The sequence below is a fragment of the Polyodon spathula genome, chromosome 22 (assembly GCF_017654505.1).
Source record: "Polyodon spathula isolate WHYD16114869_AA chromosome 22, ASM1765450v1, whole genome shotgun sequence".
NCBI lineage: Eukaryota > Metazoa > Chordata > Actinopteri > Acipenseriformes > Polyodontidae > Polyodon > Polyodon spathula.
The window spans coordinates 13,798,956-13,813,114 of NC_054555.1; the positions used below are offsets into that span (position 1 = coordinate 13,798,956).

A 14,159-nucleotide genomic window follows, 5' to 3' on the forward strand; every position below is an offset into this window, starting at 1 on the left:
AAGCCAGCTGTGATGTAATGCATTTTAACACATGCCATTTTGCTCAGGATGAGAATATCAGACTGGATATTATACCAAGTGATTTGTTTAATTTGGTGACCACAATGTTACAAATACTGTAACATACTAACAGAGTTGTATCACAGTGGTGCTCACAGTATAAATAAACATAAAAGTTGTGAAACTGAACAAATCAATCAAGATGACGACATCAAAATTAGGCCATTAATTCACAAAATGGTAAAACGGCTCCATGTTGGAGAAAGAAATGGCCATAAAACGCTATGGGCAAAAAATGATTAATTTCTCCATTCTGTTGTCCTGGTCTTTATTGTGAGCTTCCACTAGATGGTGCTGTCTGCCACTGCTGGGTGTTCAGTAGAAAACCATAGTCTGTCATTCTGGGGATTCATATTTGATTCAGAAATCAGTAACAGCACTGGAAATGCACTTTGTGTGTGGATTAATGAATGCAGCAGTAGAAGTTTATGGATACATAATACAAGCTCTGTTTTAGCTTGGGAAGCAAACATCTGCTAACACAAGAAATAGCTATAGCTCACGCTTCCTCGCCATTGGTTATAAGGGGACAAGGTTCTTAAATACTAACTAGACTTACCCTCTCTCCAGGCTCCCCCTTCTCTCCGTTCAAGCCGTCTAACCCAGATTCCCCCTGTATAACACAGTGAATGGTAATGTACTGTTCTTGTGCACAAGGATAATTAAAAAAAATAAAAATAAAAATCTACACCTCACATTATAAAGACACTGAGTATTGAAAAGATGAAGATTATTTAGAAAATCTTCAGAAATGTACCTCAGGGCCTGGAGCTCCTGTAAGCCCCTGTAAAAGCAAGTCAAAGCTACAATCAGTACTGATGGATTTAGAGTCAAAACAAAGCTACAATCTCAATTACAAACACAACCAGCATTGCATTTCTCAAACCTAAGCTTCCTGAGCCTGAAATCAAAAGTGTAAAGGATCCCTTTGTAACATCAAGCTTTCTTACAGCTCAGTTCATAGAAAAATACAAATTACTTTTCCAAATGCTTTTGTGTTAACAGGAAACAAAATGTAAAACTGATATTTTCATTGTGAGCGTATAAACTGCACACCCACGTCAAGCTACTTAAATATACTGTATTTGTTATACATAAAACAGCATGCAGCAATACATTCATTATTGCCACATTGAGGACAAGAGCAAGTTCTGATCACTTACAATGGGACCTTGTGGACCGGGAGGCCCTGGCGGTCCAGGCTGAGAGATCATCTGGACCTGCAACACATTGACAGCAAACCGGTCACTTCCCATTGCAGAGTCCAGGGAACCAGGGCTATGATAATAACAACATTCCATTTCAAGTACAAAATGTAATCATTACTGAATGGGTCAGTATACTCAAGCCATCGCAAGTGCAAGATTGCCAAACGTCTGGAATGTTACAAGGCTAAATCTAGGCTGCCTTGTGCGTACCATTAGGAAACCCAGTAACAAGTAGCTAGGGCTAAAAAATCGAGGGAGAACTTACCTGTGTTGTAAGCAGCCCTTAATAGGTCCAAAGCCAGAGTTTTGAGGATCCACAACATTTAGTCTGTAGAACCTAGTGAAGGTATGGGGGGGAAGCCCACACCGCTGCACTGCATTTGACCCTGGAATAAAGCCCATGAAGTTGCCATGGCACTGGTGGAGTGGGCAGTGAGCTTCTCTGGAAGGGGAAAGCTGGCCAGCTCATAGACAGCTCTGACTGTGTCTGCTATCCATTTGGACAGCTTCAGTTTACACAGGGCTTGACCATGGGAGTTAGCCCCATAGCAGACACAAAATTGTTCAGACTGCCTCCAACTTTTTGTACTGTCAACATAAAACTCCAGGGCCCGCACAGGGCAGAGCATATGGAGCAGTCACTCCCTGTCAGACTGGAAAGGCAGCAGATGGAAAGCCTCCAATTCCACAGACTGGTTGACATGGAATGTCGAGATTGTCTTTGGCAAAAAGGCAGGCTTGGTATGGAGCATAACCTTTGTTCTGGCCTCTGTAAAAATGAAGCAGGCTTTTGCAATGGAGAATGCCTGCCTCTCACTCACCTGCTTTGCAGAGGTAGTGGCAAGCAAGAAACACCCTTTGAGCAATAAATATTTCAGCTCAGCTGAATGCATGGGTTCAAGTGGAGGCTTCATGAGTGCATTAAGTACCAAGTTTAACCTCCAGCAAGGGACAATGTTCTTTACAGGCAGACAAAGACATGGCAAGCTGAAATAGCTGCCAGATAGACCTTTAAAATTTAGAGGGGTATTTCCCCTTGTCAAACAGGTGCATCTGCCATGGTTGTCCTCATTAGGCAGGCTGGCCTTGCATAAATCACATGGATAAAACCCAGGCATGATGTACAGTGTACAGTACACGGATGTACAGGTGCTGCCTAAGTCTGCTTATACACAGCAACTGGGTGTGTCAAGACCCGAACAGGACCGGTTTGGTACTGGACCGGGGAATAAAGTACCAGTCAGTAGCAGGTCGGAACTGGGACAGTACCGGGTCGGCTCGTTACCGGTTTGGTGACTGCAGCACGGGGTCGTTACAGTACGTTAAATATGGTTTCAATTCGTTTTGAAGTATCTGGCACTTACAAAACAGTAGAGGGCATCATTCTCATCAAGGTGCATTGTGGAAAGAGGTGAGAGTGTGGGAGGGGGGTGTCCACACTCCCACTGGAAATTATGAAAAAAAAGGATCAAAATGGTGCAGTCTGGCACACTTTTGCATGGTTAAAGCATGTGCTAGACTAGTAGTGGTCTGCTTGTAGTGTCTGACAAAGTATTCCATGAGTGCAACAAAGGAGCTTTATTTCAGCACTGCTCGAATCAAGGCAAGATCACCAAGAAGAAAAATGGACTCTAGAATCATCCAGGCCCCTGCAATAAAAGACTGGCTGGAAAAGGAACTGGCATTTGCTAAGAAAATCGATGAAACACTCTGATGCAAAATATTCTTGTTCACTCAACTTAAATAGACCCCTACTGCTTTAAATCACAAAAATTATACAAAGTAGTGTGCAAAACTTTGTAAGCTATAAACAAACTGGAATGTTAGCAAAGTCTGCATTCTTAAGAAGTTGAGTGCAGGCAGCTGAACTATGGGGCAATGCAATAAACATTCATATATAATCAATAATAGTTTAAATGTTGTCTTTCAGAGATCATCTTTTCTATTTCATTTACTATCTTTTGATACTGAAGCAATTCATGAATAAGTTAGTATTCCTCAATTTAGTAGCATATTACTCTCTTGTTGCATACTCTAATGGTTAACTTGAAATTTATTTTGCTGCTACCTTTATCCAAGGCGACCCATATATTTATTCATTATTGTTTATTTATTTAGCTTCAAATATTTAAGATATTTAAATACATAGGTGACAATATTTGTAGCGTTGGATTTATACAACACACTGGAAATTGAGGCTTAGGCTATTTGAATATGAACAGAATGAAAAAAGCGAAGCACCGTTTATACTGTGAAGAGAGCAAGCTGCTTCTGAACAAAACCTACAATGTATGTTATCAGTAAAAAAAAAAAAAAAAAAAAAAAAAAAAAAATAGTAAAAGAAAAAACACTAGTTTAATAATAAAATTGAGAACCCTGTCCCGACTTTACAAAAGCCTCCAGTACCGATTAGTGTCAAAGTTATCTTGTCTTTAGTAATAATAAATAAAAAGCAATTATATACAACATTGTGAATTTAATGAAGAAAACAGACTTTGAAAATACTATTATTAGTTCCTACATTTTTTTTGTGGACCCAGCGTAACAAACCTACTGTTGGACACCTAGAATATGAGGTTAAACAGATACCTGCATCAAAAAGTATTACAAAGACGCAATTTATTTAAAAAAAAAAAAAAAAAAAAAAAACTTTGGTGATGGTCATTAAATACTGGATTAGGGTATTAATGAAAAGCATGGACATTAACACAAACTGTGAAACATACGTATTATATTCTGACATGCATGCGAAAGGGGAGTAAATTAAAATTGTCATTTTGGATATAAAATTAGTAATTTTTAATGAGCGCAACAATACACAGCTTACACATCTTAACTGAAGGTGTTTTTATCAAGATTTTTAAATATACACTTAACGTAAAAATAATGCATTTGTGTTTGTGTGTGTATAACGTACCATTCTTTTATTTTATAATTTATTTATTAATTTATTTTTAATTACCTCAATAAAATAACTTTTCATAAAGATAACACCGTGTAACAATTTTTCCTGGGTAGTAAGTGTTATTTCCTAATTGCTTATGCCTCAAAAGTATAGAAAATGGCTATTATTCCCCACAAACTTTGCTTTTGTGCCTAGGACAGTGATATTTTGAAATTTACCTATTTTCCAGAACATTCCAGATAAATTCAGTGCTGAGTAAACTTGGAGTAACTTCTAGAACTTTCTAGAACTTTCCAGTAATATAAATAGTAGTATAAATACAGGGGCCTTAAGCCCACCAGTTCAGTTTAGTTCCAGCTGCCTAAGTGGATACATATCTGCATTTTTCTGAGATGGCATCAAGAGGCTGCAATGGTAGCATTCCTGATGGGTCTCCAAGGCGGTTTTACCAAGTTTCTCTGCTATCTTTGCCTTTGGGACAGCAGGGGCACAAAGGCGCACTACCACAGGCGGGACTGGTCACAGCGGACCAAGTTCTCTGTGGGGAGGAACAACGTCAAGTGGGAGCCACTGGTGGACCCCCGGAAGGTGCTGATGCCACCACTACACATCAAATTGGGCCTTATGAAACAATTTGTCAGAGCTCTAGATAAGGAGTCGGCAGCCTTCAAGTACCTTCAAGACTTCTTCTCTAAGCTGTCTGAGGCAAAGGTCAAAGTCGGTGTCTTCGTCGGACCACAGATAAAGAAGATCCTGGAGTGCAATGAATTTCCCAAGAAGCTCACTAGTAAGGAGAAAGCGGCTTGGAACAGCTTTGTCGCAGTGGTTCTGGGCTTCCTGGGCAATCACAAGGCCGAAAACTATGTGGAGCTGGTTGAGACTCTGGTGAAGAACTACGGCACAATGGGCTGTAGGATGTCCCTGAAAGTCCATATCCTTGATGCTCATCTTGATAAATTCAAGGAGAACATGGGAGCATACTCGGAGGAGCAAGGCGAGCGCTTCCACCAGGATATACTGGACTTTGAACGCCGCTACCAAGGACAGTATAACGAGAACATGAAGGGAGACTACATTTGGGGGCTGATTCATGAAAGTGATTTACAGTATAATCGTAAATCTCGAAAAACTACTCACTTCTAAATCTTTTGTAGTCATTGTTGTATTACTTTAGTATAAATGGGTGTTAATTTGGATTCATATGTTGTTTTTTTCTGACTTTATGTGAACGAAAAGACACAAATTCGCCCGTTTTCTCATTGGAAATAGATAAATTTCAAAATATCACTGTCCTGGTCACAAAAGCAAAGTTTGTGGGGAATAATAGCCATTTTCTATACTTTTGAGGCATAAGCAGGAAATAACACTTACTACCCAGGAACAAAAATTGTGTTACATAGTGTAATCTTGAACAGTGCCTATTGGTACCAAGTAATGGAGTCTGACCCAAAATTACTTTTTAAAGTTTGGAGCACTGTCTCTCCAAACACTCTTTCTCAGATCTCCATCTCCAATCCCTTTTATCTTCTGCTGTTAGCTGACAAGGGATCAGCTGATATCCCAGCATCCTCCTTCTTAAAGGAGACAGCCTCTGTACATGACACAACTCCCCAAATACCTCATAACAAAAGGAATATGCTTTATTTTTTTTTGGTGTAATAATACTAGAAAATAAATAGTAATATTTTTAAATAAAAGTAGCCGGCGCAAATATAATTTTAGACAGTGAATCACGTCTGTCGCTGGCTCATTTTGAAAACCCTGCTGCAAACCATCTTCAATCCCAAATGTGGCAGTTATGGTCCAAATCTATACTTAAGCACCACTGACAAAGTGTCACAGACCACAAGTGATCTTTAAATGTCAATCCACATCACTTCTTACAAGCTCAATATTAAATGATATTGTAAATAAAACAATGTTATTTTATGTTATGTTATTTTGAATTCAACAGTGCCATTTGCCATTTTTGCATTACGAAATGAGATAGCAGTGAGAATGGAAAGCCTGGAAACCCCTCAATTAAATATTTTCTAGTAATGCACTCCAGACCATACATTTTATATATTATTTATAATGTAGTGTGCACAGGGGTAGGGGTGAGGGCTGGTAGGTGGCGCAATCTAAAACATGAAGACATAAACTTGATATCTGCAAGGGAGCCCAGCTCTCTTGTACAATGGAATCGGTGCTATGCTTCAAAGTGGGAGGTCCAGGGTTCGCATCCTACCTCTGCCTGTGAGAAGCCCCTGCTTGCGGGAACCGAGGTTTGCCACATTAATGTCAGCAGTGGGATGCAGGTACTCTGGCACGCACTTGGAAGCCTTTAGCCTGGTAAGCAAGTCCGAGGGCGGACTTGAGGCTGGCAGGGGAGAGTGTAGCATGCACGAGGGCAGGGGTCAGGGCTGGTAGGTGACGCGATTATGCTTCTGCATAAATATTAATCAACTAAAGAGTTGAACGCAGATTGTTTTTTTTTTTTTTACAATTTAAAATCATGCAATTTTGTATTTTCGTACTTGCAGATTAATAAGCAGAACACTGACTGACATTTATTTAACCATTACGTCCCTGTGAATACTTATAACAGGATTTTAAAAGGATGTTTTTTTTCAAAATTAATTCAGAGAATGCATGCATGTAAATAAATTACGTATAGGCTTTCATTTACCAGTACACTTGTACGCAAATAATTTCTAAAAAAAATAAAATGTCCTTGATAACTATGTAATTTGACAACAGAAGGGGATAATTAAAAAAAAAAAAAAAGATTTCCAGTTTGTGGCACCAATCTCTGAACACTAGAGTTAATATAACAATGTATTAGAATCTGTGCATTTTATAGATCCTGTAAAACATGTAAACGGTGTGTGTTTTCTGTATTATTATTATTGGTTTTGTTTTGTTCTTTGAATATAATATAATATAAAAAATCCAATTGAAAATCCAAAAAAATTCTCTGCTCTTGTGCATTATATTTTGCTATTAAACTCTTTCATGGATTGACGTTGTTCTGTGAAAATGTGTTACATTTACTAAAACACAAATAACACAAATGCTTTTAAAAAGATCAAATTCCCAATGGGCTTGCTTTTTTATTTTTTTAGAGTCTACTGGTTTTTTAGTATTACTATGCAGGACAGCCGCTATAAATAGTTACCTTTATTAATCAACTAATACCCATAAATGAACTGATTTTGAATTGAGTGACAGCCCTAATGTATTAAAATAAAACATTACATACAGACATTGCAAAAATAAATGTTTACACTTACAATATGGTCTTCCAAGCTAGATGGGCAAGGTTCTCCCTTCTCCCCTTTCTGTCCATCAATACCCTTAAACAAGAATAACTTACATAAGTGCCATACTAACTGTACAATAGATGCACACCCTTAAAGTATAATACTCTTTAGTACAGTACGTTCCTGATAAACACAAACTCACTGAAGCACAGTCAAGTCATCGGGTTGAAGATAAATGCCTGTACATGACTGATCTTGGAATTAAGTATTTGAAGGCCAATAGCTACACTAACTTTGTAGCTGGATACCTTTCAATGTCTTCTACTTTCAGATACACACACAGTAACACATGATTTTGATAACATTGTGAACTAAAACTAAAAGTGGGTGGATGCAGAAAATAAATCTTCAAAATAAATTAGACTATTTTTCCTAGTACTAATGGCACAGGGCAAAATCAAGGGTATTTTAAGACAACCAAAATGGCATTATGTACTTTGGGATAACTGCAATTCTAATTTGAAAATAATACTTTGACAGCCTGTAATGGATGTTGTGTTTTTGTTATGTTGATGTGTACTAAAGCACACCAGTAAGCTGTGTATGCCTTAATAGTGGCACAAGAAAACACAGACTAGATTTATATGACTGCAATTTTATTTATTTATTTTTATATACAAAGTTCTAAATCATGATTTTCAGAACAGAAATCTAAGGTTTAAAATGACATTAGGCTGATTTTGTCATTGCTTCATTGGCCATTACTGGATGAGAGCAATAACATCAGAACAGAAGATATTGAGATGAGAGATTTTTTTTTTTTTTTTTAAGATTAGGGTTTTAATATCAAAACGTGAACTGGCTGTTAAAAGTATTCTCACTTTTGGGAAATTTGTTAGTTGCACTGTTCTTGCCCTCACCAAGAGATCAAAAAGATTGTGGTTCTTAGATGAAATGTCTCTATGACATTCTGCAGGATCATGCGTGAACAGTGAAATGGAAACAATGTGCTTGCTGAAAATACAAAGCTGACTCACACCTCCTCATCCTATTTCCTTTCCCTCTCAGGCAATGTGCCATGAATGTGTGGCGACAGTATATATATATATATATAATATATATATATATATATATATATATATATTAACCTGTATTCTTAAAAAATAAATAAATAAATCAATCAACAATGAAGCACTTGCTGGGTAAAACGTATTGACAGGAGAAACGTTTCATGTGATGGAATACAAGGAAAGCATCCCTGCCTCTGCTCCACTTACCGCAGGACCGGACAAGCCCATCTCCCCCTTCTCTCCTTTCTGACCAGCTAACCCTGGGATCCCGACCTCTCCTTTCCCACCTTTAGGACCCTAGGGCACAGTTCACTTCATTTAAAAGGTGTACAAGGGGCTGAGAACTGGAAGTGAGCATGGCTTTTTAAAGTACTGCGCAAATTGAAAAGAAAAGTTACTGGTTGATTTCCAGGAGACATTTACACAACTATTAAGATGACACTTGTGTACACTATAAAGGCATCCTTTTAACTGCCTAGTGGGTATTTAACATTGCTAGCATTACTGAATATGTTTCTGTCGTAGCAATAAAAAAAACAAGGAGTTGAAAATGTAACGGCTGGCAGTCATGCTGGTGTCGGGGTAGCCTAGACTTTTTAGAGGGTAAGTACAAACCAGGTTTAGAATTAGATCACATTTTATGATTTTTAACGTCTATCCAAATGAATTCTTCGCTTAAAAAAAACAAACAAAAAAACATGAACTGAAGTCAAGTGGGCCTCACAGGAAGGCCACCTTAAGGGGTTTGCTTCCATTGCGTTCTGTAGTATATTCCTCACAGGAAGGCCACTGTAGGGGGTTTGCTTCCATTGCGTTCTGCAGTATACTCCTCACAGGAAGGACACTGTAGGGGGTTTGCTTCCACTGTGTTCTGCAGTATATTCCTAACTAACAGGAAGACGGGGCAGTGTTGCTGAAGGGGCTGAAAACCATCTTTTAAAATACAAGGTTTTACTGCGACAGCTCCACAACAAGCTTCCAAAAGAGCAGTTTAAGCAACATTTCTTTATATACTTACACTTACATTAATGACTGTGCCGAAACATCTTTGAAGCATTTAATAATCAGGAATCAGAGATTACTTCAAATTCGCCTCAACGTAATTTAAAAAGGAGCAACACATTAAAACAAGCTACTCTTCACATAGCATGCAATCCAAACTATGGTACACAGGACTTTAATAGCATTGTAAGTGGTCTAATGGCAATAACCTTCATTTAAATGTGTACATAATTACCTGTTCTCCATCCACTCCAGCTGTACCTGGTAATCCCAATTCACCCTGTGTCACAAAATAATAAAAAAGGACTTTTAACACAGTTAAATATCTTATAATAAGTATCCAAATAAAATACTGTCCCAACAAATATAGTGCTTTACAATACAAATGGTGCCCCAAAATAAGAGCCATTGCCTGTATGCGGCATCACAGTGACATTAAGCTCACCTTGGGTCCCACCTCTCCCTTGGGACCGGGCGGGCCAGGGGGACCAGCAGGGCCCTGAAATACAACACAAAGGACAAGTTACAGTAACTGTACATTAATGCAGCACCGCAACACCTGTGTAAACATGGTCTACTCGACTGCTGCTCTATCCGCCTCATTGTTTATGAACTGGGTCATTTTAAGATCCTGCCCTGACCTTTCCCTTGTCGTTACGGACCCCAGTATTCAATGTCTTCACAGAGACTCTCAAACTGGGGTCTGCAGAGTTTGACCACAGGGTCTTCAGAAAATGCAGTGAAGTTATCTTTTATAAAACACATATTTAATAGAGGAAAAATGGTCTGACACTTGAAATAGTTGAAACTTGACACTTGATTGCTCTGTGTACCTCTGACTGAGATACAAAAACAAAAGAGAAGCAAATGGACTGTTCTGTGGTCTAGGCCTGGCAAACACAGCTCCAGCCTGCATTTAAGGAAAAATATCCGTCAGAAACCTATAACTGTAACCACCCTGAGGAATGCACGGAGACAGTGCAGATCTGCTCTAGTGATGCCAAACGCAGCTCAAGCCTCATCACCACTCCTGCAGCATGAGGCAATTATAAAGATTCAGCCTCTCCTCTGAGGAGAAAAAGTAGAGAAACCAAGCGATTGCTGGCTCCTGTAATCTCACCTGACTGACACTAAATCAACAGCAGCCCCACTGACAGCATTAGAGACTGGAAAAAAGGTCACGTGGTTCACCAGGAAAATGATTCTAACTTTCATCACAATACGGGCCAAAATGATTGTCTACTTGACTTCGGGGTTCAATCCAGTGCTGTAATCTGCTCTTAAATAATCCAGCTGTGGCATAGTATAGCAGGGAATAGAGCTTGATCAAATCAAGATTTAAATTTACCTTTCGATGGATTGTTTTGAAGTTGTGTTTTTTGATGATATCCAATAAGGCTAAATCAAATAATGATCAAATAAAAAATAAAGAAAATACACCAGCAATACAACACTAGTGAGAAATAATCCAGCCCTTTAATTGAACATTGAGTAGCATCTCTCTGGTTTCTGTCACAAAAAAAACCACATTGCACACTGATGTTAGTTAAAAAAAAAATAAAAAATACAAAATGTTATGCCATGCATTTACTGTATCTTCTTATTAAAATCAGCAGTACGCTATAGTCATTCATGGTAATTATTTTTCTTGTGAATTGTTAATACAGTATTTTAAAATCCATTTCATTTCATTGTTGATCTATTAAATCAGGACACATACTAAATAAATATTTTAAAGAGATTTAAATACACATTTCAATAACATTTGCCTTACCAAAAAATAATAATTGTTATTTATTATAAAAAAAATAAATATATATATATTATATATATATATAATATATAATATATTTATATATTATAAATATTTTATTTGTCCCCTACATTTTATTTTTTATCACAAAGTTGTAACAGGGGATGTAAAATAAAAAATAGTGTTTCAAACAGAAGAGTTATTTGACTTTCATGATCAGTTTAGTAACAGCTTCACTCGGGCAGTAAGTAAACATTCACTGCACAGCACGCAGCATGTGTTTTAATGATAACCATGACACTGATAGTCTGGATAGCCTGTTATAATATATATATATATATATATATATATATATATATATATATATATATATATATATATATTATATATATATATATGCTGTATAGAGCCCACTTTGTCCTGTTTCAGTAAAACACTGAGGAGAACAATACCTATGACCAACATGGAAGAGCAGACAGCTCTATAGAGTTCTACCAGCTTCAGAGTTTAAGAAAAATATACTATACATAATGAACAAAGAGATCATCTACTATACCCAGGTCTTGGTTCATGAAAAGAGAGGTACGGACACAGTACAACTAAAACATCTTCCATCACTTACAAGCTAATGTTTCACAACCAGATTGTATTTTACTATAACTTTTTCTGCTTGCATTTTGCCATGTCAAAATCTTCAGGCTGAATTCCAGAAACCTGAAGCATTCCTAGCTGTAAAATGGCAAACAGATAACCCTGGGGATTGCATTTCAATAGCCCAGATCGGTTCCATTTGAACCCTAAAATAATATGTTCTTCTGAAGACTATTTACCTGAAGGGCTTCATGTATTCTTCCATCGTAGTCTATGATCTCAGTTGCTCCTTGATGACCCTTTTGACCAGGTAGACCCTTTAAAAGATATAACAATATACGGAAATATAAAGACTGGTACTTTAGAATAGAATGACCAACAAATGAGAAAACTCTGGATATCTGAAAGGGTTTTTCTCATTCCAGTTTACATGAATTATTACTTACCCTGGGACCAGCTGGCCCTTCATTTCCTGGTTCACCCTAAAAATAGTAATACAAAAAAAATAAAATAATAATAATTAGATATATGTATTTATGGGGGGAGCATGCAAACACAACAATAAAAATTAAACTAAATCTAAAAGCCTTGAAATAAAAACAAAAGCATACATCGAACATGTTTTTAAAAATTGCTGTAGCACAGAAATAGATGGGGGTACAGCAATTGTCAGTTTAAACCATTTTAATCTAAAGTGCTGTTATTCAAATAATGGATTAATATCTGAAACGATAAACAAGCAGCAAGAGATAATTGATGTAGATTTTGAAGCAGCTTCAAGTGTATTATATATTTTTTATTACTATATTTTTTTCCCTGTCTCTTGACCTTTAAAAGATTATTTAAAGTATCTTTATATTACTAAGTTTCAACACCCCCGTGTGCACAGCAGTGTGCTGCCTGCAAAACAAAAGAAAACTTGATCCAAAGTGGCAGACCACAATGGCGCCGGCTCTATATGGACACTGGCAGGCAATTAGGAATGAACACTGGCTCCTGAACACGTTCCCATTGATTGTAAAACATCATGAATAGACAAGGGAACAGTAAACTACATGAAGCTCTTTCAATTATTAGCTAGTCCTTTAAGAGAAGAAAGGAAACATCATGAGTATTACCTTTAGCCCAGGGAATCCAGGAATTCCAGGTGCTCCCATCTCCCCCTGCAATGACCAGAAAATAGTTTCACCCAGTTTTTCATCCAGTATATAAAACCACCTTATATTTTCAACATGTGACAATAAAACTAATAAAACAGTTTAGAGTCGTTCACTGAAAAATATTTAAAATACATCTTCTGGTTGTCTTAAAGATCTCTTTAAAAGGCAAGTTTTAATTAGCTGGCTTGTCATCTGTGCTTTAGCTCATTGATCTATGGTGGACTGTATGTATATTATTAGAACTGGTTTGACTCTTTGATCCTATTTGAAAAGGTTTGCCAGTTTGCAGCTTTACTGCTACAGTACTGCAGAGCTCCAATAGGCTTTTACAGTAAAACGTTGTAATAAAAAGTTATTTGGGAATCTTACCAAAGTATAGACAGACCATTTATAACCTCCTACTTCTGGAAACTGGATAGCAGCATGACATTTTTAAAAGCAGATCTGGTAAATATGAATGGATTCTGGCCCCTGGCAGTACTGTAGCTACACTTTGAAGTCAAGCTACATTTTTAAAGACATGATGCAATCATCTGAAAAACATCCTGTGAACGGGAGAGAATGAATCTGAACTGTAAATCTATCTTCTGAACTGGAGGGGCGCTAAGTAAGGTTGGTGGTACGCCTTCACAGGGATGGGCCAATTCAATGGTAGCAGGAACCGAAAGTTGGTTATCTTGTTGAAAGGGTGTAGATGTAAGACTGCTAAACAGCTCTGTTGTGATCAGCGGTGTTGCGCGAGGCAATTGGATAGAGTGGTGCTGTGCTGATCATGGGGAGGAGTACAGCAGTACAAAGGGGATGCAGCTACATGAGTAAGGTCCCTTACGCTGATACAGTGAGACGCTGGAGTATTGTTGTTTTTGTTTTGGTAGGAGAGCACCATGGGAGCTGAAGCAACAGAGCCAGCACTACCAACCAGAACATTTACACTGCCACAGCACCACAACCTGTATCCAGCCCTCTGATCATCTACACTGCCACGCCCCCTCAACCTATATTCAGCACTATGATCATCTACACTGCCACACCCCCTCAACCTGTATTCAGCCCTCTGATCATCTACACTGCCACACCCCCTCAACATGTATCCAGCCCTCTGATCATCTACACTGCCACACCCCCTCAACCTGATCCAGCACTCTGATCATCTACACTGCCACAC

General features: G+C 37.9%; 1 protein-coding gene across 13 annotated transcripts in view; it reads right to left on the bottom strand.

Moving 5' to 3' along the window:
• LOC121297190 (collagen alpha-1(XXIII) chain-like) overlaps positions 1-14,159 on the bottom strand; it is a 240,114-nt gene that overhangs the window by 9,480 nt on the left and 216,475 nt on the right. For 12 of the 13 annotated variants that reach the window (XM_041223308.1, XM_041223310.1, XM_041223312.1 and 9 more), the window contains 11 exons: positions 12,953-12,997; positions 12,281-12,316; positions 12,074-12,151; positions 11,537-11,560; positions 9,936-9,989; positions 9,726-9,770; positions 8,696-8,785; positions 7,449-7,511; positions 1,224-1,280; positions 818-844; positions 620-673 (listed from right to left, as the gene is read on the bottom strand). In XM_041223308.1, coding sequence (XP_041079242.1) covers positions 620-673; positions 818-844; positions 1,224-1,280; positions 7,449-7,511; positions 8,696-8,785; positions 9,726-9,770; positions 9,936-9,989; positions 11,537-11,560; positions 12,074-12,151; positions 12,281-12,316; positions 12,953-12,997 — 573 coding nt within the window. The remainder of the gene's footprint in view (positions 1-619; positions 674-817; positions 845-1,223; positions 1,281-7,448; positions 7,512-8,695; positions 8,786-9,725; positions 9,771-9,935; positions 9,990-11,536; positions 11,561-12,073; positions 12,152-12,280; positions 12,317-12,952; positions 12,998-14,159) is intronic. The other variant, XM_041223304.1, reaches the window with a different exon arrangement.